The 25887-nt window shown below is 36.3% G+C and overlaps 1 protein-coding gene across 1 annotated transcript in view; it reads left to right on the top strand.

The window, feature by feature from the left end:
- The first annotated feature begins 2843 nt into the window (after nucleotides 1-2843).
- cyth3a (cytohesin 3a) overlaps nucleotides 2844-25887 on the top strand; it is a 53162-nt gene continuing 30118 nt past the window's right edge. Inside the window, exons 1-12 of the mRNA XM_073828009.1 lie at nucleotides 2844-3094; nucleotides 14419-14501; nucleotides 14693-14757; nucleotides 14878-14944; nucleotides 15936-16054; nucleotides 16887-16967; nucleotides 18898-19010; nucleotides 21648-21796; nucleotides 21894-22005; nucleotides 22464-22540; nucleotides 24378-24449; nucleotides 24588-24742. Coding sequence (XP_073684110.1) covers nucleotides 3070-3094; nucleotides 14419-14501; nucleotides 14693-14757; nucleotides 14878-14944; nucleotides 15936-16054; nucleotides 16887-16967; nucleotides 18898-19010; nucleotides 21648-21796; nucleotides 21894-22005; nucleotides 22464-22540; nucleotides 24378-24449; nucleotides 24588-24742 — 1118 coding nt within the window. The 5' untranslated portion in view covers nucleotides 2844-3069. The remainder of the gene's footprint in view (nucleotides 3095-14418; nucleotides 14502-14692; nucleotides 14758-14877; nucleotides 14945-15935; nucleotides 16055-16886; nucleotides 16968-18897; nucleotides 19011-21647; nucleotides 21797-21893; nucleotides 22006-22463; nucleotides 22541-24377; nucleotides 24450-24587; nucleotides 24743-25887) is intronic.

The following is a 25887-nucleotide window of genomic DNA, read 5'->3' on the forward strand; positions in this document are numbered from 1 at the left end:
AAAAAAATATTTATTAAGTATTAAATATATTATACTCTACTCAGTTTCTTTCATTTTCATTTAGTGACTTTCCTTAATGTAATATTAAGCATAGAAATTGACTATGCAATTCTCATGCTAGGTTTTCTTTGTGTGTATATGGGCAATTGTACAGAATTGGTCCAAAGTCTGAGCTGGAAATGTCTTTTTTCCCCTTTTTTTTTTCTTTTTTACAAAAAAAGTGTATGTATGCAACTTGTATAATATGCAAGGTACACATTTCTAGTAATTTTGCAGTTAATTCTCATATAGTATTTTTAGAAAGTTTTGGAATATTTGTTTTGCCCCCAAATTTGTCACTACCGAAATGCATTTAAGTGGTAAATCAATAAAAATTACATTTTTAACAATATTTCAAGCGTAATTTGTGAGATTTGATGTACAGTATTTGAAAAAAAAATTGTAAAAGGCAAAAAGTTGAACATAATGATTTCAAAATTAAGGATTTATTAGTTTGAATATACACTAAATGAAAAACTATGATAACATATTAGTTGATAATTTAGCACTTTATTTTTGACAAAACATCCCATGTTTCGGTAGTGACAGTAATGCTTTGGTAGAGACCACATCACATTACAGAATTTTAACTTGCATACTAAAACACTGTCAGGATTTTAGTCTAGTCTGTCTTGTTTTTCCCAGTGTCCCCCCCCCCCCCTATGTTTCCCATGCATTTGGTTTAGTCCATGTTGTCCCCTCTAGTTTTGGTTCCCATTGGTTTAGTGTTGCCCATATTTGTATTTCCCCCTTGTTATCTCGTTTGTAACCACGCCCTGTTTTCTGTGTATATCAGTCTGTGTCTGCTCACTCCCCTTTGTCCGTTACTTCTGTTTGTTTGTACTCCATGCTCATCGTTGTTTTCAATAAATATCAGTGTTTTCATTTACTCCGGTTCCTTCTCCTTCATCTACCCTCCTCAACCTGCAACTTGTGACAAACACTACTAAAACATACTAAAATACAAAAAATAGCATAACTGTACTAAAATTTTGTTTATTTCCCCCAAATATAGGATTATGCGTTCCCTTTTGTCACTACCAAAACAATGAGCTTTTTCATGTCACAGTAGTTTACAAAGAAAATATGAAATAATTTTTTGTTTGAACTAAAAGAATCAGAAAGATACAATATCATTTTATTTTTCATAAGTTAAAATTTAGGGTTTAGGGTTTGGGACAGCCACCTCCCAATACCCAATAAATTATGATTTTGTATATATTAAGCTTACTGATATTTTAAATATTATTGTGGATTTCAATAGGTAATAGAGGGATCTAGTAAAATCTTTATCTAAAGTCTAGTAAACACATTTAAATTACTTAAATGCTTTTTAAATGTGTTTTTGGTTGTGGGACAGCAGTTTGCACTAGTTTACTAGCTGCCCACATGTGTGTGTGCATAAATCTTAAGTAAACTGTTTTCATACCAATCTACAGATCTATGTAGACCATGTTTCCACTCTAATGTAGACAGGCCAAACAGGTTCCCCACAAACAACCTGTTGTCAGCTGTTTTTAAGAGACTGAAATGAATTAGTCAATTTGGCACCAGCTGTATTACTGAAACAAATGAATGTGCGTCTTTGTTTGGTCTAAGGGTGAACTGGGTGTTACATGTGAAGTTCATGGGAGAGTTTTTTTGCCCTCGAAAAAAGGGAAAATGCAAACAACATTCTCTTCCTGAGCTTCAGCGGATATCTGTTTCCCACACAGGATGTCATTCCCACCCTGAAGCCCCTGTTTTCCCTGCATCTACTTCATAGTCGTTCCCTCACGCACAGGGCCTGGCTGTGTGCTGAAGTCACAGGACATTACATTCTGCTCTTTTGATTTCCTCATATCCAGTTATACCTTACATAACATCTTCAGATGGAATCATTTAAATATTTTAAAGTCAGTTGAAGACACACAGAGACAAAACTCTTAGTCTTACAGGTTTGAAAGAGTCTGAGTTCATTTGACTGAACGATGCCATCAGCAAAATACAAAACATTTTTGCTGTGAAGTACAAATAGTAGGACATTTAAATTCATGCAAATGAAGTGAAACATCAAAGGTTGTTTTTGTTTCACAGTAACAATCACCTTCTTGAGCTAGCTGTTAAATAGATTTTGCATGATTCTTCAGAAAACCTCAAAACACACACTCAGGATGAAATTCACGACACAAAAGACCTCAGCTTACCTGGAAAATAGTCTGACTAACTCTGTCTGACATGTGGTGTCCGGAAAACAGGCAAGTTCCTGTACACTGTAGGAACCTGGGATTCTCCACCCTAATGCTGACATCACTCTTGGATATGAAGCTCAGGATATTGCATATTACCTCATATTTCCAGGTCTCTTATAGTATACGAAATATGTACACTTCACTGAAGATTGTGGTTAAAACCATACAGCAAAATATTAATAAATACATGATTGAATTATAAAAAACTATTTTGCAATTGTGAAATATTAATCACGTTGTATATTATTAATCATATTATGTAATTATAAAGTAATTAAATCATGGTTTTCTCTTTGCCTTTTCTCATGCTTTTCTAACCTAACACCAATACACTAAATAGGATTTACAGTGCAAGTCGGATTTTTATTTTACTATTTTAATTTTATTCTTCCGATTTACCTTTGAGAGATTAAAATATGATTTATTTAGACTAGGTAAAGACCATCCTGAAGGATGCAATCACTTAGTTCGTAGCAGTCATATATTCATAGATAATGGTGATGGGCGGAGCCTCTATTCGCTGGCTAAATGAAGCTGTTTCTTTTCACTAGTCTCTCTATGGATGAAGGCGAGTGGAAGCTGGCGGAGAGCGGTCTGCATATTCATATATTTCACTAGGATTTATGTCCATCTATGCAGCAATTTATGGATTATGCGAATGACATTTAGAACAGCCCCTGAACTGGGTTACGAGCGTGTATCCTAATGTGATTTAATTTTGTGTTTCACAGACCGGTGTTATATTATTAAGGTAGTAATCTAAGACTTGGACGTTATTTACATCAAGTCCATTCGGAGAATGAACATGGATGAAGATAACCGAGGTAAGGTTTCTGGTTTACTCACAAGCACAAACAGCTGTCAGTCTCTGGTTTGTCTTAAAACCTAGTGTGCTGCCTACCTAGACGGCATTTTTGAGCGTAACAGGCGCGCTTTGATGCTTAACACTAGATAGACAGCTCATTAATTTTCCCCACGGTGAAGGATATTTCATTATTCATCAGAAATAAACGGGAAGAAAAAAAGTAAACTTTAATATATTTTCTACTATTCCTACTTTCATTATCAGTGATTGTAAAGGATAGAAAAGTTTATTTACACTTTAACATTCTGCTAATTACCTGTATAAAAGGTGTTTCGTTTTTACGTGAAATTGCTTATAGTGTTCTTGCTGTAGATGTGTTGTCACTGTGTTTTAATGAGAATTTCAACATCTCTTCTTCAGTCTTATTGCCGGAGCAGTTCATATGGCTGTTCATATGTAGGTCGTCAGTTTGTTTGATGTGGAGATCCTTTGAAGTAGCTCGGGAGATGTTTATGAGTACAGTTGTGGTGCCAAGAGGGATCATGAAGCGTTTAATTAGTCAAGTGCTCATATTTTTTATAGAGCACTGTATAAATTAGCAGTTTATTAATTAAAAACTACTACTTATATAATTGAACTGCATCAGTTGAGTGCCATACTCTATTCTAATGTAGTGCTGACATTCAATTGGGACATCAGTTGAGAGAGCAATGTTGCTTTATACAACATTTCAACAAACATTTCAGAAATAAAGCTAGTTATTTTATATGTGACACTGGACCACAAAACACAAAAAAGTCTTAAGTAGCACAGGTATATTTGTGGTAATAGCCAAAAAATGTCAAATTATGATTTTTATTTTACGCCAAAATTCATTGAATATTAAGTAAAGAACAAGTTCCATGAAGATATTCTTTAAATATCCTAACGTAAATATCAAAATGTAATTTGATTAGTAATATGAATTTTTAAAGTCAACTTTAAAGCTTTTCTCAGTATTTAGAATTTTTGTACCCTCAGATTCCAGATTTTCAAATAGTTGTCACGTTTACACAGGAACACACGAACAACGACGTAGTAAAGACGAATATTTAATAAATCCAATGGGAAACAGGCAGACACAGGAACACAGAGTGGTAACATCAGGAGATAACACCAAAGACCGACAGAATGCAGGGGAAAACACACATTAAATAGACAGACTGATTACTAACACAGGTGCAGACAATGAGGGATGAACCAAAATACACAGAGCTACGGGGGGAATTGGGAGAAACCAAACTAAATAGTCCAGGGGTGTGACATTACATCCCCCTCCCGGAAGGCGCGTCCTCGCGCCGACGAACATGGAAAACAAATTAATTCAAGTCTCAGGAGGGGGTTTTGGCAGAGAACGGCCTCCTGGAAGGAGGGCAAAACACAGAGTCCAGGGAGGTGATGACGGAGGGAGGAGCCAAGGAGGTGACAGGAGGGGGCTGGAGCAGGAGGAGCCAGATGGGACCCAGAACTCAGCCATGATGGAATCCCAAGGTGGAGCCGATGGAGGGAGGAGCCATGGTGGAGGAAAGGCTGACGACTCCATGGGGCCGACTGACGGAGGCGGAGCAGGTGGTGGGAGAGCCCGAGACGGAAAGCCGATGATCTTGGCCGATGATCCGGAGGGCCAAGGCGGAACCCAAGGCTCTGGGGACCAAGGCGGAGATGGAGGTCCAGAGGCCCGCGGCGGAGCCGGAGTGACAGAGGACCGAGGCTGTGCCCGCGGGAGGGAGGAGGTCCACAGAGCCGGTGGGACGGAGCGACGAGGCGCAGCCGGAGGAGTAGAGTCCAGAGGCGAAGGTGGGGTGACGACTGACCAGGGCGGAGCCGGAGGGACGATGGAGCCCAGTGGAGCTGGTGGACCGACGGCGGAGACAAGGGAGCAGAGAGCTGGGGTGGAGCCGCAGGGTCGGAGGGCCGAGGCGGAGTCCAGGACTCTGAGGCTGGAGGCGATGGTGAGGGATCCTCCAGCCATGACACCGATGGAGACTGGCAGACCCGCGACGAACCCACCGCACAGATGGTGGGCTGAGGGTGAGCAAGGGGACAGACAGAAGACAGCGGGGATTCTGGAAGGCTGGGTGGAACCAGCGGAGATTCAGGACGGCTGGACGGAACCATCAGAGATTCAGGCATAGACAGAAGAGGGAGGGTGGTTGGGAAATCCAGACAGACCAGTGGCTCAGAGAAAAAGTCTATTAAGTCCCCAGAGTTGTGCTCATGCTCACTCCCAGTGGTGGTGCAGTGGGCAGGGCTCTATACCGCCCTCTCTTGCTCCACGAAGCACTCCACCCTCGCAGATGTAGTGGCCGGCTCTCGCATCTGGTCGGAAGTTCTGACCCCATCGGCGCTCCATAATTCTGTCGCTCCGGGCTCGGGCTTCCCGTCTACAAAGGGCTCGTAATCCGCGGGTCGGGGTGGCTGGCTGGGCTCTGGGTCTGAAGTGACACTGACGAGGTTCTCCTGGGAACGGGTGGGAAACGAGGGTTTGTTTCTCGCCAGTGTCCACTCCACAAACATGGCGAAGTCCGCTCGAGGGCCATCCTCGGACGACGGCGCTCTTCATGACGCGTTGAGGCTTGCGTCATAGAACGCACAGAGCGCGTCGTCCGGATAGCAGGTGGTATGAGCTACGAGCTGGAACATCAACGTGTAGCCCTCGAGCGGTAATTCCCCCTGCTTCAGCCGAAGGAGGATAAATTCCAGACGGAGTAGGGGATCCATAGAAAACACATGACGGAAACAAAAAGACTGGAAAACAGAACGATAAACAAAACGGGGTGGAATACGCAAAAAAAAAAAAACTGTATTGGTCGGTCTTTCTGTCATGTTTACACAGGAACACATGAACAACGACGTAGTAAAAGACGAATATTTAATAAATCCAATGGGGAAACAGGCAGACACAGGAACACAGAGTGGTAACATCAGGAAATAACACCAAAGACCGACAGAATGCAGGGGAAAACACACACATTAAATAGACAGACTGATTACTAACACAGGTGCAGACAATGAGGGATGAACCAAAATACACAGAGCTACGGGGGGAATTGGGAGAAACCAAACTAAATAGTCCAGGGGTGTGACAATAGTTGAATCTTAGCCAAATAATGTCCTATCCTAACAAAACATACATCAATGGAAAGCTTATTTATTATTTATTAGATATATAAACCTCAATTTTTAAAAATGACCCTTATGACTGGTTTTATGATCCAGGGTCACATATTTTCAAAAAATGGTTCCAAAAGAATCTATACCGTAATGAGCAATGTTTGTCACAAAGAAACTCTCAGAGTGAAAGCTGAAAGTGTGAATGAGTGGAGCAGAATGAGAGATTTTTGTAAATCTCTCATTCTTTATGCAGTATGCTCTATTTATAAACATTTAACTCACTGAAAAAGTTGAATGAAAACATCTGAGTGAATGTGCTCCAGATGCCATCCTCTGGCAAGATGCTTGCATTCATTTGGCACAACATTAGTACATTAGTACTATGTACCCAACCTCATTCCTGGAGCCCACCATAGCACTTCACATTTGAATGTCTCCTTTGTCTGACACATCCATTTCGGATTTTGGAATTTCTACTAATGAGCTGATTACCTGAATCAGGTGTGTTTGATAAATGAGACATGCAAGCTGTGCGGTGTTGGATGGGCTCCAGGAACATGGTTGGGAACCACTGCCCTAGCACAGGGGTGTCCAAACTTGTTACTGGAGGGTCACTATCCTGCAGAGTTTAGCTCCAACCCTAAGTAAACACACATTAATTATCTAATCAAGATAATCTTCAGACTCATTTCAGACTTACTTCACTTCCAGGCAAGTGTTTTGAAGGTGGCTAAAGCTAAACAACAATTTGCTGTCCCCGTGAATAGCGCACAATAAAGGATTTGCACAATAATCACAATTTGGTCAGTTACCCGGATGCATAGCCATATCTTAAATGTACTACTAAATACGTTGCTCTGCTAATTTATGCTGTCTAAAACACGTGTGGAAGCTGCTAAATCATATAGAGAAGGGCTCTTCTCCTTGATTTGTTAAAACTTTTGGCAGTCTATGGTGCTCCGAATGTTTTTTCAGGTCCGACCAATTAGTACAGCCCAAAACATGACAATAATTTACCATTTTCAGCAGCAATAATCAGCAAAATATGCAAGTTTTGTTTATTTCAGTGGTATTGTTCACTCTATAAAGCTACTCAGACTATTTGAGATATTCATGTATTTTCATCTTAGAATGTAAATAAGATTTCTGTGTTTATTTCTTTGATTTCTTTTGTTCTGTATTTCGGAACAAAAGAATATTAAATTTAACACCTAAAAGTATACTACACTGATTACAGCCATCTGGTCCATGGGTTATTGTGTTTGACTATTTTGGAAAGTTAACAAAACTTGATTGAACTTGATTTTGGACAAGCACCAGTGGGCTTTAAGATGACTCTTTTGAGATAATTTTCCCGTTGTGATTCTGCTTTCAGTTACTTTATAAGGGATCATCTAAATAGAAAGAGGAGATAATGATAGAGAGTTGTTTTGGTATATCTCTGACTGTTAAGAAAACAACAGAAACAAAAACCAGACCTAAAAGCCAGACATCTACAGCACTTTTGAGCCAGTTTCATTACTATGTTGATATACAGCCGTAATCACTTTATCTGACAAAGACCAATTGTAAATGCCTACAAGAACAAGAAAGCACAGATTTGTAGAGGTACCATTAGCTCAGTAGGTCTTTCCAGTTCCTCTTGTATCATGATCCTGAAAACTTCAAAGACTTGGACTCAATGGCTATTTGTCTTATCATACCGTGGGAAAAACCAAATGGAAAACCAATTTACCTCCGTTTCTGTGGCAGATGGTTGACTGCAAAGAAAGACTGATAGGATGTCAAGGACAGCCCTCGTAACAGTCTCTATCAGAACCAGAAATTTATGGCCTTTTACATTGTTTTAATCATTGCTTTTTCCTAAGATAAAGTCCAACAAAGAGGTTTTCTCAGACTGATTAAAGGAGAGATAGTGAGACCTCTCAGTCATTAACATTGTCTGCATCTGATGCCACCGGTGTCTAGTCCAGGCTCTCCCGAGGAGCCGTCTGGCACCAGGCATGACACAGGCAGTGGTCAAAACCTCATCAATGGTGTGATTGCACCAGCAGAGATCTGAAGGACACCGTCCCTGGCAAATCTGCTTAAGGTCAAGACAATGTCAGCCATGTTATTATATCAAAAACATTGTAGTGTTTTCATTTCACCGCTGTGTAATATCCGTTCTTATTACAGATCTGAGACATCACAACCATTTTGATGTTTATGTCTGCTGCCGATTGAGATTTTGATATGAGGTTTAATCTGTGAATATTACAGGCTTTAGGATGATCTCAAACATTTATCATGTTATTGTAAGTGGATGAGACAAAAGAATGAGAGAGAGCTTTTAGTGTTTGTTGTCTAAGTGTCACATATGGAATTGATTTGAAGAAAGTGTGGACGGTCTTCCAAGATTTTTTGTGAGCTCTAGTGCAAGTTGAATAGTGTTGAAATGAGTGGACGTGAATTGCTGTCGTTGAATGCAAATATTTTCATATTTGTTTTAAAAATGTGAAAGGGAATTTTAAAACCTAAATAGGTTTTTGATGGGGTTGTCAAAACATTTTGTCCCAGCAGGAGATATAAAAACAAACAGTCACTAGTACAAAGGACCCTTGTCCAGTTTTCCACCCACTGAGTCAGGACCGTTCCAGAGTCCCATCTCTTTCATGTCAGGAATGCAGTACTCAGCAGCCCTGCATTCTTGGGCATTACTTCTTTATCATTTGCAGGTTTTCTAAAGAAAGAGGCATTAAAGGGCATGTGGGTATTATGTAAGATAGATAGATTTGATAGAAGATAAGATTTGGTCACCGGTACATACAGTCAAACCAAATTTTATTCAGACACCTTCAACATTTCTCACAATATCAAAGATTATTCAGTATAGGTTTGAAAAAATATGACAAGAACTCAGAGTTAAACTGTCAGAACAAATTCATCTTGATAATCACAAATCAATTGCTGTCAAACCAAAATGTATTCAGACACCTTTAAAATTTCTCACATTATCACAGTTTATTCACTATAGTTTAGAAAAAAATAATAAAATATGACAAGTACTTAAGAGTTAAACTGTGTCAGAACTAATTCATCTTGATAATGTTAGATAACTTTAATAGAAAGGTATGTAACAAAACATGGTTAAGTCAAAGTGTTAAATCAAAATTTTGCTCCCAAATTTAAATAAACTTTACTGGTAGTTAACTGTATGAAGAATGTTTGGGTATAATATGTCACAGTTTACTTTATTTTGCTATCCTCACTTACATAAATCAACTATAGTGTCCTGCACCCACTAATAAAAAAAAAAAAAAAAATCAAAAATAGTATCTGGTGTCTGTATATTTTTTGGTTTGACTGTAGTTTGCATCATGTTTAATGATTGAATAGTTTTGTTCGTTGAAAGGAATATCAATATCCTGAGAACAAATTTGTATTGTTACCTGTATGAGAAGATATGCTTAAAAAGAAAGCATAATTATATTAGCATAACTCTACTATTTTTACATAGTTGAAAATGCAATGTTTTATATTATATACAATTATTCTTTATATTTTTTATACACTACTGTTGAAAAAATATTTTGGAGTAATTAGGTTTAAAGTTTCTAATTCTCACTGAGACTGCATTTAAAAAAAAAGAAAAACAGTAATATTATGAAATATTTAAAATAACTTTGTTCCTATTTTAACATATTTTAAAATGTAATTTATTCCTGTTATGGTAAAACTAAATTGTCAGCAGCCATTACTCCAGTCTTCAGTGTGATTCTTCACATGATCTATTAGAAATCATTCTAATATGCTGATTTGGTTCTCAAAAAACATTTGTTAGAATATTTATGTGTAAACCCTGATACATTTTGCTCAGGATTTTAAAAATCTCACTCACCACAAGCTTTTATTAAAAGGTGCTCCTTTTATTTGGAATAATCTTTACAATTAAGGTCCAGGTTTGTTGGTTTCACAACAGTGGACTATTACCATCTGATCAAGACTCACCCCTAAACTGAAAATATAGAAGCAGATGTTGTGGTGTCTTGGTGTATATCCCAATTGTTTCTTTGCTAAGTCATCTAATACTATTAGTTGATAAATAAACACATTCAGGGGGGCTTTAAGAGGATAAAGAGGATTGCATACTGATCAGAAAGCAACTTTTTTCTCTTTTGAATAGAGATAAGCTCTCTGCCCACTCCATCTGTCTCACTAGTTAACAGTAATATAAGTATCCTTCTGTTTGAAAAAAGAGGATATTATGTGTACCACTGTCAAAAACTGTAAGAAGATGTGTAATGGACCAACATATGTAGCCCACACATGTCTTTATAGATGCTTTATGCACTTTTATCATGTTTGGATAGGTTAGTGGTTGGGACACATGTGTGTGAAGCACACTTCCTGTGCTGTGGGCCCTGGTCTAAGTGTGTGGTTAATATCAATGGGTAAGCCTGTGGATTTAGAGCAGCTGGCGGCCCGTGCAGCTATTAAGAATAAGGATAAGATATCGTTAGAGGGATTGAGGCCAGTGTGTAGATTAAAAAGGGTGTTAGAGACCAGGATGCAGTGTTTTCTGCAAACCCTTTAATATTTGTAATCACACCCAGAATGTCAACATGAATCCACCTCATCTTTTCCCACAGTTGTACACTACCAGTCAAAAGCTTCTGGACAGTAAGATTTTTTATGTTTTTTAAAGAAGTCTCTTCTGCTCACCAAGCCTGCATTTATTAGATCCAAAGTACAGCAAAAGTAAGAAAAGTTAGAAATAGTTTTACTATTTAAAATAATTGCTTTCTATTTGAATATATTTTAAAATGTAATTTATTCCTGTGATCAAAGCTAAATTTTCAGTATCATTGCTCCAGTCTTCAGTGTCTCATGATTCTTCAAAAATCATTGTAATATGCTGATTTGCTGTTCAAGAAACATTTATTATTATTATAAATATTTTAAACAGTTGAGTACATTTTTGTCAGGATTCGTTGATGAATAGAAAGATCAAAAGATAAGCAGTTATCTGAAATAAAAAGCTTTTGTAAAATTAACCACTACACCATTTAAAAGCTTGGAGTCAGCTTGGAGTCATATATATATATATATATATATATATTTTTTTTTTTTTTTTTTTTAGTGGGGGAGAAATTACAGAAATTAATACTTTTATTTAGAAAGGATGCTTTAAACAGATCAAAAGTGATGATAAAGGCATTTATAATGTTACAAAAGATTTCTATTTCAGATAAATGCCGTTCTTCTGAACATTCCATTCATTAATAAAACCGAGGAAAAGCTGTTTTCAACATATTAATAATAATAATAATAAATGTTTTTTGAGCAGCAAATCAAAATATTAGAATGATTTCTGAAGGATCATGTGACTAGCGTAATGATGCTAAATATTCAGCTTTAAAATCAGATCAGGAATAAATTACATTTCAAAATATTTTAAAATAGAAAACAGATATTTTAAATAGTAAAAATATTTCTAAATATTCTGTTTTTGATGTACTTTGAATCAAATAAATGCAGGCTTAGGGAGCAGAAAAGAAAACATAAAAAAGTGTCCAAACACTTTTGACTGGTAGTGTACGTGTGAATTTAGTCTATTTTAGGCTATACTGAATTTAAAGACACTGCAGGGTTTTTTGTTCTTTCGCAAACAGCTGTAATAGTGTCTAAGCAAAGTGTCACTCATGCAGATGGAATGAAGCTTCTGAATTGACAGTTTTGCTTTCAGTCAACATTCCTTCTTTCCCACAAGACAAGGTGCAGGGTGGTGATGTCATCGCTAGCAACGGATGTTTTTACTGTTTCTTAATTGTTCTTTTTTCAAACATACAGCATTACAGTTTATATGAGTAATATGGAAAGCAACTTGGTAGTAATAATGCCTGTCAGTCAATGCAATGTCTTGATGATCACAAACTAATTTTCGCAATGAGCCTCAGCCTCAGGCAGTGTGGCTTAATTTCAAGAGAAGGGAATTTACTTCTGTTGTACTGATTTTTGCCAGTTCCACAGGCAAGTTAGAGGCACAGAATGTTCATATCTTGAAGGAATATTCTATTTTTACTCCATTTCTTCCATACTAGTTACTTTTGACCATACCCAGACTCTGTTGCGTAATGAACAAATGGCTCCTCATTAAGATTTAGTATGGCTTTTATATAACAATAAAAGATTGAAAAAAGACCACTGCACTCAATATAAAAGCTCAGTGTGACTGCAATGAATCACTTTATAATGTTATTGTTAAGGTTGAACCCTGATTCATGCACTTATTCTCAACTTCCCCTCCATTGTCATGAGGGAGAACCAGACAACCGCAGGAAATTCCCCCCTGCCCCTCTTATTAGCCCGTCTCTTGCCTAATCCTGGAGCGCCTAAGGTGCAATTACATAATGTACTCATTTTGTCCACATTTACTGAGGTGCAACTCAGGTCTTCATCCAAAACACTCCTACTTGCGAAAGTTTAAAAAAATGATAGTCAGTTCAGGAAATTATATACCACTGTGACTTAATTAAAGGATTACTCTACTGCCAGAATAAAAATTTCCTGATAATTTACTCACCCCCATGTCTTTCAAGATATTCACGTCTTTCTTTCTTCAGTCGCAAAGAAATTAGGCTTTTTGAAGAAAACATTTCAGGATTTTTTTTACTTCAGTGGTGCTCAATGAATAGAAGGTTAAAAATGCAGTTTCAAAACAGCTTCAAAGGGCTCTAAAGCTGGGGGATAAGGGTCTTATCTAGCGAAATGATTGGTTGTTTTCTTTAAAAATTTATATTTATACACTTTTTAACCACAAATGCTTGTCTTGTCTAGCTAGAAACTTCGTACATCGCTGTTTTACCTTTTTTAAACGGCGTTTGACCTTTGCACATTGGCTTTGTAAACTCTGAGTTTGAAACACGATTTTGAAGTTAGAAGAGAAAATGAGATGGGAGTTTTTCGACATACCCTAACTGTATTGAACCGGTGTGCAAAGAGTATGCATGCGCATCACAGAGCTAGACAAGGTTAAAAAGCATATAAATTGTAAATTTTTGTTAGAAAATGTCCAATCGTTTCTCAGCTGGGATCGTGTAGAGCCCTTTGACGTTGCATTGAAACTGCATTTTTAACCTTCAATCCGTTGAACACCATTGAAGTCCACTATATGGAGAAAAATCCTGTAATGTTTTTTTCCAAAAAAAACTTAATTTCTTTAAGACTGAAAAAAGAAAGACATGAACATCTTGGATGACATGGGGGTGAGTAAATTATTAGGAAATTAGTATTTTGGAAGAGGAGTAATGCTTTAAGCATCTGAAACCTTAAGTTTGTGAAGCTCAGTACATGTTAAACCTTTTGTGTTTTAATGGGCATCTTAACGTTGTAAAGTTGGATTGGCTTATTTAGATGCAAGATGCATCTTCAGTCGTAAGGAAATTATGTTTTTTGAGGAAAACATTTCAGGATTTCTCTCCATATAATGGACTTCTATGGTGCCCTTGAGTTTGAACTTCCGAAATGCAGCTTCAAAGGGCTCTAAACGACCACAGGCAAGGAAAGAAGGTTCTTATCTAGCAAAACGTTCAGTTATTTTCTAAAAAAAGAAAAAAAAAATTATATACTTTTTAACCTCAAATGCTCGTCTTGTCTAGCTCTGTGTGTACTTTTTGTAGAGATTAAAAAGTATATAAACTGTAAATGATTTTAGAAAATAACTGATCGTTTCGCTAGATAAGACCCTTCTTCCTCTGCTGGGATCATTTAGAGCTCTTTGAAGCTGCATTTTGGAAGTTCACGTTCAGGGGCACCATAGAAGTCCATTATATGGAGAGAAATCCTGAAATGTTTTCCTCAAAAAACATAATTTCTTTACGACAGAAGAAAGAAAGACATAAACATCTTGGATGACAAGGGGGTGAGTACATTATCTGTAAATTTTTGTTCTGAAAGTCAACTACTCCTTTAAGTACTTGGTTTTGGATTGCCAAGGCTAGTTTAATTTTTACAAATAAACATCAATTATGAGGATAAATATGCTCTGGATTTTTTGTCTTACACAGCACTTTGGGATTTAGGTTTAGTCTAAGAATATAGCTGTTTTAACAAAATATAAAGTATACAGCTGCATTGTAGAATATCTTTTTTCTTAGTTGTTTTTGTTATTAGATGAACCATTTTAATGTTACATTTGTTTCCCAACAGTGCCTGAGGATCTCTCACTTGAAGAAAGAGATGAACTGTCCAACATCAGACGGAGGAAAAAAGAGCTGCTAGATGACATTGAGGTATCTGCTTTAATGCAGTCGTTATCTTTTTAAAGTCATTAGGATATCTCTGTGATTGACATTTATCATGTCACCCTTCACTACAAGTTCCACCTAATGCGGGCTGAATGTCATTTTAAGAATATTAAGAATGATTTCTTTGAACTTTAGAATCGTAACTTAAGTAACTATTTTTTCTGTCTTTCTTGCAGCGGTTAAAGTTTGAGATCTCAGAAGTCATGACAGAGATTGAACATTTAACGTGTGTCAGAGAGACGTAGGTTTTTTTTTTTTGGTTTTACAGATACAAAGCTTTGTTTAGCATTGAGACTAAGATAATATTAGTGCATATTTGTTATTCTAAAACAGAACTTAATTGTTTTTCACCACATTACAGCAAAAGCACTCAGAGGAACAAGCAGATTGCTGTTGGAAGAAAGAAATTCAATATGGATCCTAAAAAGGTATTATTGTTGCTATTTATTTAATACTACAAAACCAGTCATAAGGGTCCATTTTTATACATCATAACTGAATAATATTTTCATAATACGACGATATTTAGCCGAGATACAACTATTTGAAAATTTGGAATCTGAGGGCGCAAATAAATTCTAAATATTTAAAAAAAAGGCCTTTAAATTTGTCTAAGGGGCCGTTCACATGAAGCGTCTTTTGCACGCTCAAGTTCGTTATTTCAAATGTAGGCGCACGGTAAGTGCGCGCATAATGGAAGCGATGCGGTTGCGACGCGCACGTGGTGCAACGCGGTCGTTTTTTCCAGACGCGTCCGCGCCGCATCGAGATAAAAACAACTCAACTTTTCAGAATTCCGCAGGCGCACCGCAGGTCATGTGACATGAACCAACCAATTAGCTTCATCCTTTCCCTTAATAGCATTGAAAGCACTGCCAAGTCGGAGAAACAGCTGTACAGGAATAACATTTTTAAAATAAATTTAACAACAGAGCTACTGCAAACGATTTTTAATGCTGAAAATCCATTCATCCTTTGCTGAAACTTCCGCGTATTTATGGGGAGCGCAGGTCATGGTTGCTATGTAACGGCAGACGCTTCCGGAGCGCAAGCGCCCGAGCGCTTTGTTGATAAGAAAGAAAGCGGCATGCCTAGCGTTTTCCACGCGTTTTTAGGCGCGACATGTGAACGGCCCCTAAAAGAAGTTCTTATCAATGCATATTACTATTCAAAAAAATAAGTTTTGATATGGTAGGAGATTTACAAAATATCTTCATGGAACATGATCTTTATTTAATATCCTAATGATTTTTGGCATAAAATCGATAATTTTAACCCATACAAATATACCCGTGCTACTTAAGACTGGTTTTGTGGTCCAGGGTCACATATTAAATGTGACCCTGAACCATAGGGTCATTTGTTACTTTGAGCCTGAACAAACATCATGAGTGCTTAACATCTTAAACATCTTTGCAGGGAATCCAATTTCTTTTGGAGAATGATCTTCTGCAGCACACACCTGAGGACATCGCACAGTTCCTCTATAAAGGAGAAGGCTTAAACAAAACTGTTATAGGAGATTATTTAGGGGAACGGTAAGTCACTATCTGTCTTGCTGTCGGTGCAAAATATATGTGTGTTGTCAGATAAGGCCTTTCCATAAAAGATCCTGCACTCTCAGGAAATGACTTCCCCCTTTGAACAGATGAAAATGACCACAAGTTTCCAAAACAATATTTAGTATATTTTATCTCACCCTTACTGACATCTCTTAATACAGAATTAGATATAAAACATTATTATTGCCACCCAGTGCTACACCTGTCAATATCAAGACAAATTAAGGTGTAATTGTAGAGTCTAAGCTTGATCTACAGTGTAATAGTTGTTAGATATAAAAATAGCACTGTCTACGTAGGCATCCTGTCCAAGTTGATAAGTGTTGTCTTGGCTATGCTCTGCCTGAAAATCGGTTGTACAGTCATCCATTTCATTTGCTGCTAGAAAGTGTGGTTGTAAACTATACATAGCATTTACTGTTAATTGTATTTACAAGGAAGAGCTGGAAGTTGTAATTATTGTGTCTCTGATTAAAAGAGTTTGGAGATGTGGTTCTATCTGAGCTTGTGTAATCAGGCATATGCTGTGGTAAATCGCTTCATTACACTTTATGTTCATTTCTCTGTTTTTTAAGACCCCTGCATGTATTCAAATGATCATTTTTATATCCATACACCAAACATGGTCTTATGTGATTGTTCTTGTGTGCATTTCTTTATTTGATCTACAACTCTGTTGTAGAAAACTACTCTATACTGTATTTGACTGACCTCTGCTAAAATGAGTGCATATATTTTTGGAGATGGCACTTAGAGCGAATGAGGAAATAGCTATTGCTGATTAAACCTTTTTTCTCATTATTTTTAGAGATGACTTCAACATTAAGGTTTTGCAGGCGTTTGTGGAGCTTCATGAGTTTGCTGATCTCAACCTGGTGCAAGCATTGAGGTGAGATGTGCTGTTTTCTCCACCATCCATTAAAACTATAATGGTATGAGCTATCTACTTAAAAAAATTATTGTAACAATATTGTACATATTTTTGAATAGTTTTTAAGGCTTTAATGGCATCTTCCTGAATAAATCGTGTAAGATCTTTTAAATTATTTAATGTATGACACAATGTAAAATGTGCTTATTTTTTTTAAGTTGAATGTCAAAAGACTGTGATTTTGAGTTAGCCCTGTTTGTATTTGACTTGCACAATGGTAACGATAGAAACTTCAACATAACAGAAACTCTTTCAAATGTCAAACATAACTGAACATTAAGCATTAACAGGTGTTTCCCTTTACTCAAAAATACATAAAGTAGCACTTAATTTCAATATTTACTCTCCCTATCCAACCATATGCAAAGCATAATGGGAACTAACAATCACCGTTAAAATAAAACTGCTGAATTTAGGTAATTCTCTTAAAATAAATAGGTAGCCTTCTTTTTTTGAATTTAATCAGTTCCTCAGTTCAAGCTTTAAAACTGCTAAAGTTTTCTTAAAAATAATGAGGAAATCATATCTCTTGGGTTTATTAGTGAAATGTTCTCAATATTTTCTATACAACACTGAAGCACAATTTATTAACTAAAATATACACAGTATTTTTATTTATCACCTTTATTATTATTTAAACGAAAATTACAAGACCCATAATTAATTTTATACAGTTAAACATCACTGTATGTTCTAAATATGGAAATGCAAAACATTTTAAGAACTAGTATGTGTATATACATAACTTAATCTGTATAATTTTTAATATAATTTTTACCCAGCTACCAAAAACATTCACATTTTAGCTAAGTTATGAGCATGTTATTTCTTAATTGTCTCTGAATAAAAAAAAAAAAAATGTTTTCCCTTGGATATGCAAATGTTAGAGAAACCATTTCAATGGAGAATGTTCCATTTTATCAAAACCTTTGCAAACTTTATTAAGTGGTGAAATGATGATATTATAGATGAGATAACTTTAAAATTAATTTTCTATTAACATTACTTGAAAGAAGAACATTCGTTTATAACTATGAGAGAACCTTGCCAGTTCCAATATGTTAATAATTTTAAGCCATATTTGATGAAAGAAAAAGAAAGGGTTAGTTCACAAAAAAATTAAAATTATGTCATTAATTACTCACCCTCGTCGTTCCAAACCCGTAAGACATCTTCATTCATCTTCGGAACACAAATTAAGATATTTTTAATGAAATCCGAGAGCTTTCTGACCCTCCATAGCCACCATGGTCAAGGCACAGAAATGCAGCAAGGGCATCGTTAAAATAGTCTATGTGACATCAATGGTTCAAATGTAAATTTGGAATAAGAATACCTTTTCTGCGCAAAAAAACAAAAAACAAAAATAACAACTTTATTCAACAAATCTTCATGAGTGTGCTGCTGCATCATGGTACTCTCCATAAGGGCAAAAGATGGTTACTTGTGAGAATTGTTGAAAAAGTTTTTTTTTTTTTTTTTTGCGCACAAAAGTTGTTCTCGTAGCGTCATAAAATTACGGTTAAACCACTGATGTCACATGGGCTATATTTTTTGTACCTTGATCGTGGTAGGACCCTTGCTGTCTATGAACGGTCAGAGAGCTCTTGGATTTCATCAAAAAAATCTTAATTTGTGTTCCGAAGATGAACGAAGGTCTTACAGGTTTGGAATGAAACAAGGGTGAGTAATTAATGACAGAATTTTCATTTTTGGGTGAGCTATCCCTTTAAATAAGACAAAATATTCAGTAATAATGGGTTATGCAAGCCATTTGTTGTCCTTGCATCACTCACATAAAATCATACATACTCATTAATTCCCTCAGGCAAAGGTCCATCAAATAACCATTATAATTGTAAGTGTCATTCCCATTTCTCCCTCGCAGGCAGTTTTTGTGGAGTTTCAGACTTCCTGGTGAAGCACAGAAGATTGATCGAATGATGGAGGCCTTTGCTTCTCGATATTGCCAGTGTAACCCAGGTGTCTTTCAGTCCACAGGTATGACTATTATCAGTAGTAAGCTTAATGTTTACCCCTCTTTGTGGCACATTATTAGCCTTAAGGCCTTATTGCCAAAATTTTTTTATAGAACATTAAAGGGATAGTTCACATAAAACTAAAATTCTGTCATTACTCACCCTTATGATGTTCCAAACCCGTAAGACCTTTGTTCACCTTCGGAACACAAATTAAGATATTTTTGATGAAATCCAAGAGCTTTCTGAACCTCCATGGAGAACAAAGGTCATACCATGTTCAAGGTCCAGAAAGGTACCAAGAACATCGACAAAATAATCCATGTGACATCAGTGGTTCAACCGTAATTTTATGAAGCTATTCAACAAATTTTCTCCTCTGTGTCACCTTAGCACCATTTTGGAGAGTACCACGGCAAATGTGTGTGCTTTGATCTGCAGCGCAAACAGAAGTCATAGAAAATGTCGAAAAAGACAGTCTAAAAAAAGTCGAAGAAGCAGAAGTCAAAGAAAAATTTGAAGATGCAGTCGAAGAAAAAATCAAAAAAGACAAAGTCGAAAAACTTGAAGATGCAGAAGTCGAAGAAAGAGTAAAAAAGAAAAAGTCAAAGAAGCAGAAGTCTATGAAAAAAGTCGAAGACGCAGTAGTCGCAGAAAAAGTCGACGAAATCAAAGTTGAAAAAAACTTGAAGTCGAAAAATTTAAAGAAGCAGAAGTCTTAAGAAAAAGTCGAAGATGCAGTAGTCAAAGAAAAAGTCGAAAAAGACAAAGTTGAAAAAAACTTGAAGCAGAAGTCGAAAAATTTAAAGAAGCAGAAGTCTAAGACAAAGTCGAAGACGCAGTAGTTGATGAAAAAGTAAAAAAAGACAAAGTCGAAGAAGCAGAAGTTGAAGAAAAAGTCGAAAAAGCTGAATTCAAAGAAAAAGTCGAAAAACACAAAGTCTAAGAAAAAGTCAAAGAAGCAAAAGTCTAAGAAAAAGTCAAAGAAGCAGAAGTCGAAGAAAAAGTAAAAAAGAAAGTCGAAGAAGCAGAAGTTGAAGTAAAAGTCGAAAAAGAAAGTCAAAGAAGCAGAAGTTGAAGAAAAAGTCGAAAAAGCAGAATTCGAAGAAAAAGTCGAAAAACACAAAGTCTAAGAAAAAGTAGAAGCAGAAGTCTAAGAAAAAGTCGAAAAAGCCAATGTCAAAGAAAAAGTTGAAAAAAAAGTTGAAGAAAAGTCGAAGAAGCAGAACTTGAAGAAAAAGTCAAAAAAGCAGAATTCGAAGAAAAAGTCGAAAAACACAAAGTCTAAGAAAAAGTATAAGAAGCAGAAGTCAAAGAAAAAGCAGAAAAAGCCAATGTCAAAAAGAAAAAGTCGAAGAAACAGAAGTTTACGAAAATGTCGAAGAGGCAGAAGTCATAGAAGTAGACGAAGAAAAAGCTGAAAAAGCACAAGTCGAAGAAAAAGTTAAAGAAGCAGAAGTCTAAAAAAATGTTGAAAAAGGCAAACTCTAAGAAAAAGTTGAAGAAGCAGAAGTCGAAGAAAAAGTCGAAGACGCAGAAGTCGAAGAAAAGTTGAAAAAGACAAAGTCTATGAAAAAGTACAAGTCGAAGAAAAAGTTGAAATAGACAAAGTCGAAGAAGAAGCAGAAGTTGAAGAAAAAGCTGAAAAAGACAAACTCTAAGAAAAAGTTGTATAAGCAGAAATCTAAAAAAAGTTGAAGAAGCAGAAGACAAAGAAAATGTTGAAGAGGCAGAAGTCAGAAGTAAACGAAGCAAAATTCTAAGAAGTAGAAGTTGAAAAAAAAGTTGAAAAAGACAAAGTCGAAAAAACTCGAAGATGCAGAAGTCAGAGAAAAAGTCGAAAAAGCAGAAGGCGAAGAAAAAGTAAAAAAAAAAACAGTCAAAGAAAAAGTCTACTCCCCAAAATGGCGCTAGGGTGACACAGAGGAGAATAATTGTTAAATAAAGCTGTTATTTTAGTTTTTTTGTGCAACAAAAAGTATTCTCGTAGCTGCATACAATTACAGTTGAAACACTGATGTCACATGGATTATTTTGTCGATGTTCTTGACCGTGGTAGCACCCTTGCTGTTAATGGGGGTCAGAGAGCTCTCGGATTTCACAAAAAATATCTTAATTTGTATTCCAAAGACGAACACGGGTTTGGAACAACATGAGGGTAAGTAATTAATGACAGAATTTTCATTTTTGGATGAACTATCCCTTTAAAACTGTATAGTTTGCATGCTGGGCTGAGTCTCTTGAATTACAGCACACTTTAAGTATCTGTAGAAATTCTGGTCATCTGAGGGAAGAGGTTTATAACTGCAGGGATAAATAGTAGTGATGTTGGCATACCCTGTTAGAGACTGTATAAAATGCACCACCCCTGCTAAAACAAAGCGCAAGGGAATGATTATTTATTCATAAACAGAGGCTGCTAATGTCCAAAGCATTAATATCTTCCTTTCAGCATGGAGTCTCGCATAAAGATGCAGAAACATTAAAAACTGGCCTATATCTTGCACTGAACTCTATGCTTTCACAATGTATCATTTAGAAGTCAACTAATAAAAAATTTAAATGACTAAAAGAGAATTGCATGCTCTTCAATCAGATTTATTTTCCAGTCTGGACCAACAGAGCTGACACGACTGATCCAAGTTTCTCCTCTCCACAGACACATGCTATGTTCTCTCGTTTTCCGTCATCATGCTCAACACCAGCTTGCACAACCCTAATGTCAGAGACAAGCCCACGGTGGAAAGGTTCATAATCATGAATCGAGGAATCAATGAGGGGGGAGATCTGCCTGAGGAGCTGCTCAGAGTGAGTCTCTGCATAATGTGAAGGAGAGAGATGCACACTCCTCATTATGTGTTATGAGAGAATATGCCTTTCCATATTGTTTTTTTCTTCTTCACAGAATTTATATGAAAGCATTAAGAATGAGCCTTTCAAAATTCCAGAAGACGATGGGAATGATTTAACTCATACATTCTTTAATCCAGACAGAGAAGGATGGCTGTTAAAACTAGGTTTGTATTTCTTTTTATCTGTGTGCTTGTCTATCCGTCCATCTGCTGTTGTTCTTTCATAGTTTGAAACCCATGAGTTTCTTCTGATTTCATTATAGATTGGATTTAAAGTGGTATTATCCAGCATCTCACTCAATAACTATTTTACATGATGGCTCATACAGCAGATTTGCTACTGTGACATCATTCATAGTAATCATAGAGCTTTTAAAAGATTTTTCCAGTGTTGATAAGGATTACATAGATAATGCTGTCATTGGCAGACCATTAAAGCTTTTACAGCACTTCAGTTTTTTATGACTAAAGATTCTTTATCCATCAAATGGATTTTGGCAAATGTTAGTTGGTGTGAGAGGAACTACACTAATTCCGTGTCATTTATTTAGAGTATAAAGGTTCTGTCACTATTTAAGCACCCTTCTGATATTTTCTTTTTTGTAATTATTCTGTATTTGCAGGGGGAAGAGTGAAGACCTGGAAGAGGAGATGGTTCATTCTGACAGATAACTGTCTGTATTATTTTGAATATACAACAGTAAGTAGAACTGCTTGATATGGCCTGTTTGGGCAATAAATGTATCTATAAAATGTATTAATTAGTGCTGGACAACGATTAATCGCATACAAAATAAAAGTTTTTGTGTACATAAATTAGGCTATGTGTGTGTACTGAGTATATTTATTATGTACACTGATGCTCAAAAGTTTGGGTTTCTTATGCTCATCAAGGCTGCATTTATTTGATCAAAAATACAGAAAAATATTGTGAAATATTATTTCAATTTAAAATAACTGTTTTCTATGTGAATATATTTTAAATTTTAATTTATTCTTCTGATACAAAGCTAAATTTTCAGCATTATTACTCCTCAGAAATCATTCTAATATGCTGATTTATTATCAACGTTGAAAACAGTTGTGCTGCCCAATTTTTTTTGGAATCTGTGATACTTTTCAGGATTCTTTGATCAATAAAAGATTAAAAAGAACAACATTTATTTAAAATAGAAAGGTTGTCTAACAATATACACTACTGTTCAAAAGTTTGGGGTCAGTAGTTTTTATTCTTTCTTTTTTTGAAAGAAATTAATACTTTAATTCACCAAGGATGTGCTAAATTAATAAACAGTGATAGGATACATTTACATTGTTAGAAAAGATTTATATTTTGAATAAATGCTGTTCTTTTTAACTTGTTATTCATATAAGAATCCTGAAAAAAAGAATCACAGGATCCCAAAAACATATTTGGCAGCACAACTGTTTCCAAAATTGATAATTGATTAAAAAAAAAAACAATGATTTCTGAAGGATCATGTGACACTTAAGACTGGAACTGAATGAAAATTCAGCTTTGCATCACAGAAATAAATTATATTTCAAAGTATATTACTTTTTAAAGTACACTATTTTATTTTGTAATAACATTTTGCAATACTACAGTTTTTTTTCTGTATTTTTGATTAAATAATTGCAGCCTTGATGAGCATAAAAGACTTCTTTAAAAAACATTACAAGTCTTACAGATCAGTATCTATACAGTATCTATTTCAAAAATATTTACATGTATATATTTATATTCATATAATTTATATTATATATATTTTTAAAGCATGTGTGTGCATTTATATAAACATAGTAAATATACACAGTACACATACGTATTTTTAAACTTTTATTTCGGATGTGAATAATCGCGATTAATCGTTGCCCAGCACTAGTATTATTAAATCAGATACTAAGATAAAGGTTAAAGTAGGTCAGATAGAAGAGGAAGTGAGGTAAAAAAGAGACACCAGCACTACTCACAAGTTTCACATTTACAATAAAGACAAACAAGATCTGAATTACACACTCCGTGAAATGACTCGACGAGTACTTTCATTCCTGTGTTGATGTAATTCTGATGTTTTTGTGGAACATTTAGCCACAGCTTTCTATTTGTTCGTTTAAGCCAGTATTAGGAGAGGGACATTCTCATTTTAGAGCATTTGATTGGAGAAAAATCTGTGTATGTTAAATGTGTACACACGCTAAAAATGAATTTTGTGAGTGTCTGTGAGTACACAAAAAAATATACGACCTCAGAATGAACACGCATGGACTAAAAACCAAAAAACACTGCTGCTACAACTTCCCCGCTGTGTCATCTCATCAGCAAAGTGGAAGGAAAGAATGCATTTTTCCCTAGTCGTGCTCCAGATTTAGATCGAGAGACAGACAGTAGTTGCTTAATGTGCACATAGTTAGTTTCCTCACTTTTTAAAGTGTTTCCATAAGTCCCCACCATCCACATCACTTTAAGGAAAACATATTGCTTTAATAACAAATAAACACAGTGGATTAATGGTCTATGACTCATATGTTCACAGGACAAAGAGCCTCGGGGGATCATTCCACTGGAGAATCTTAGTATAAGAGAGGTGGAGGAGCCAAGAAAACCAGTATGTTTCTACTTCAAGCTCTCAGCTAAATTATATTCTGTAGTCAGTCTTTAAGAAGAAGCCTATATTTAGTCATCCTGAGTTAGTCACTAAGAAATGAAGAAGTAAAAGTGACCATTTTATGCTTCGACCTTTCAGAATTGCTTTGAGCTCTACAACCCCAGTCATAAGGGGCAGGTAATTAAGGCATGCAAGACGGAGGCTGACGGGAAGGTGGTGGAGGGGAATCACGTGGTGTACAGAATATCCGCACCCACGCCGGAGGAGAAAGAAGAGTGGATCAAATCCATCAAGTAAGGCTTCACCGTGTCAGCCCTCATTATTCTCTTCTCGGATAACCGATGTGTGCTGGTTGTAGGTCAAACACACACACCCACAGATGTTCAGAAAGGAACGTTGGCTACTCTTATCATGGAACATCGCCATTGTGCTGATAAAATCAAGCAAGGGTTTCGAGTGTTTTAGACCTTGGCTGTGCACTGCAAAAAATATAGCATATTATATAACATCATTAATAGTTATAGTATGCTTTTATAGTATTCTAACTAAATTTTGTAGGTTTATATTTGAAATTCTTCTTCTAAAGTCTACTGGAAAACATAGGACAAGGAAAATGATTTTCTGCAGGGTTGTGCATGTAAAAAACCACACACTAGGGCTAACAAGACTATAATGGATTCTGAATGACCCACGTCCTCTGAAGGTTAAATGGTCTTCCCTGAAGATAAATCAGTATTTATCACTGGAGAAAAGGAAGCCAAAGACATTTAGTCTCTTGCTGTTGGCCATGACTCTGGTTTTGTTTTCCTGTTTTAAATAAAATGAGACACTTATGTCTAATGTAGGTCTCTGACAGCCATTTGTGTACAGTAGTTGAAAATCTGTGGCACTGTAGGCGTCTACGTTGGTGTCTAGTTAACACATGTCCTCTGACTCAGCTGGAATTGTGGAACTGCTCTATGGTCAGTTTAGCCTGGTGTTTTACATCAAAAGCTGCCTCAGCATGTCCTGTGGGACTGCCAAAAACTCTAAATAAAAGAACCCTGTGTTTTTTTAATAATCAGGTCGACTGCTTTTAGAAAATACTGTTTTTGTTCTATACACACTGCTGTTAAAAAGTTTGGGATCAGTAAGATTTTCAATGTTTTTTTAAAAAACGGTATCAAGGCTGCATTTATTTGATCAAAACATACAGAAAAACGTCTAGGTTACGAAGGTAACCCACGTTCCCCGAAGGAGGGAACGGAGACGTTACATTGGGAATCTCGCCTGAGAGACCGATCATCTCTGAGCCTTATATAAAAAAGGCCAATTGCAAATTGGCGAGTGGACGTGCGCGTCGGCCACTCCCCCGCACATGCGGGTATATAAGAAGGCGGCGCGCATCACTCAAACAGGTTTTCGCTGAAGAGCCGTCAAGCCGGCGTCAGCGCGACGC

The sequence above is a fragment of the Garra rufa genome, chromosome 22 (genome assembly GCF_049309525.1).
Source record: "Garra rufa chromosome 22, GarRuf1.0, whole genome shotgun sequence".
Lineage (NCBI taxonomy): Eukaryota > Metazoa > Chordata > Actinopteri > Cypriniformes > Cyprinidae > Garra > Garra rufa.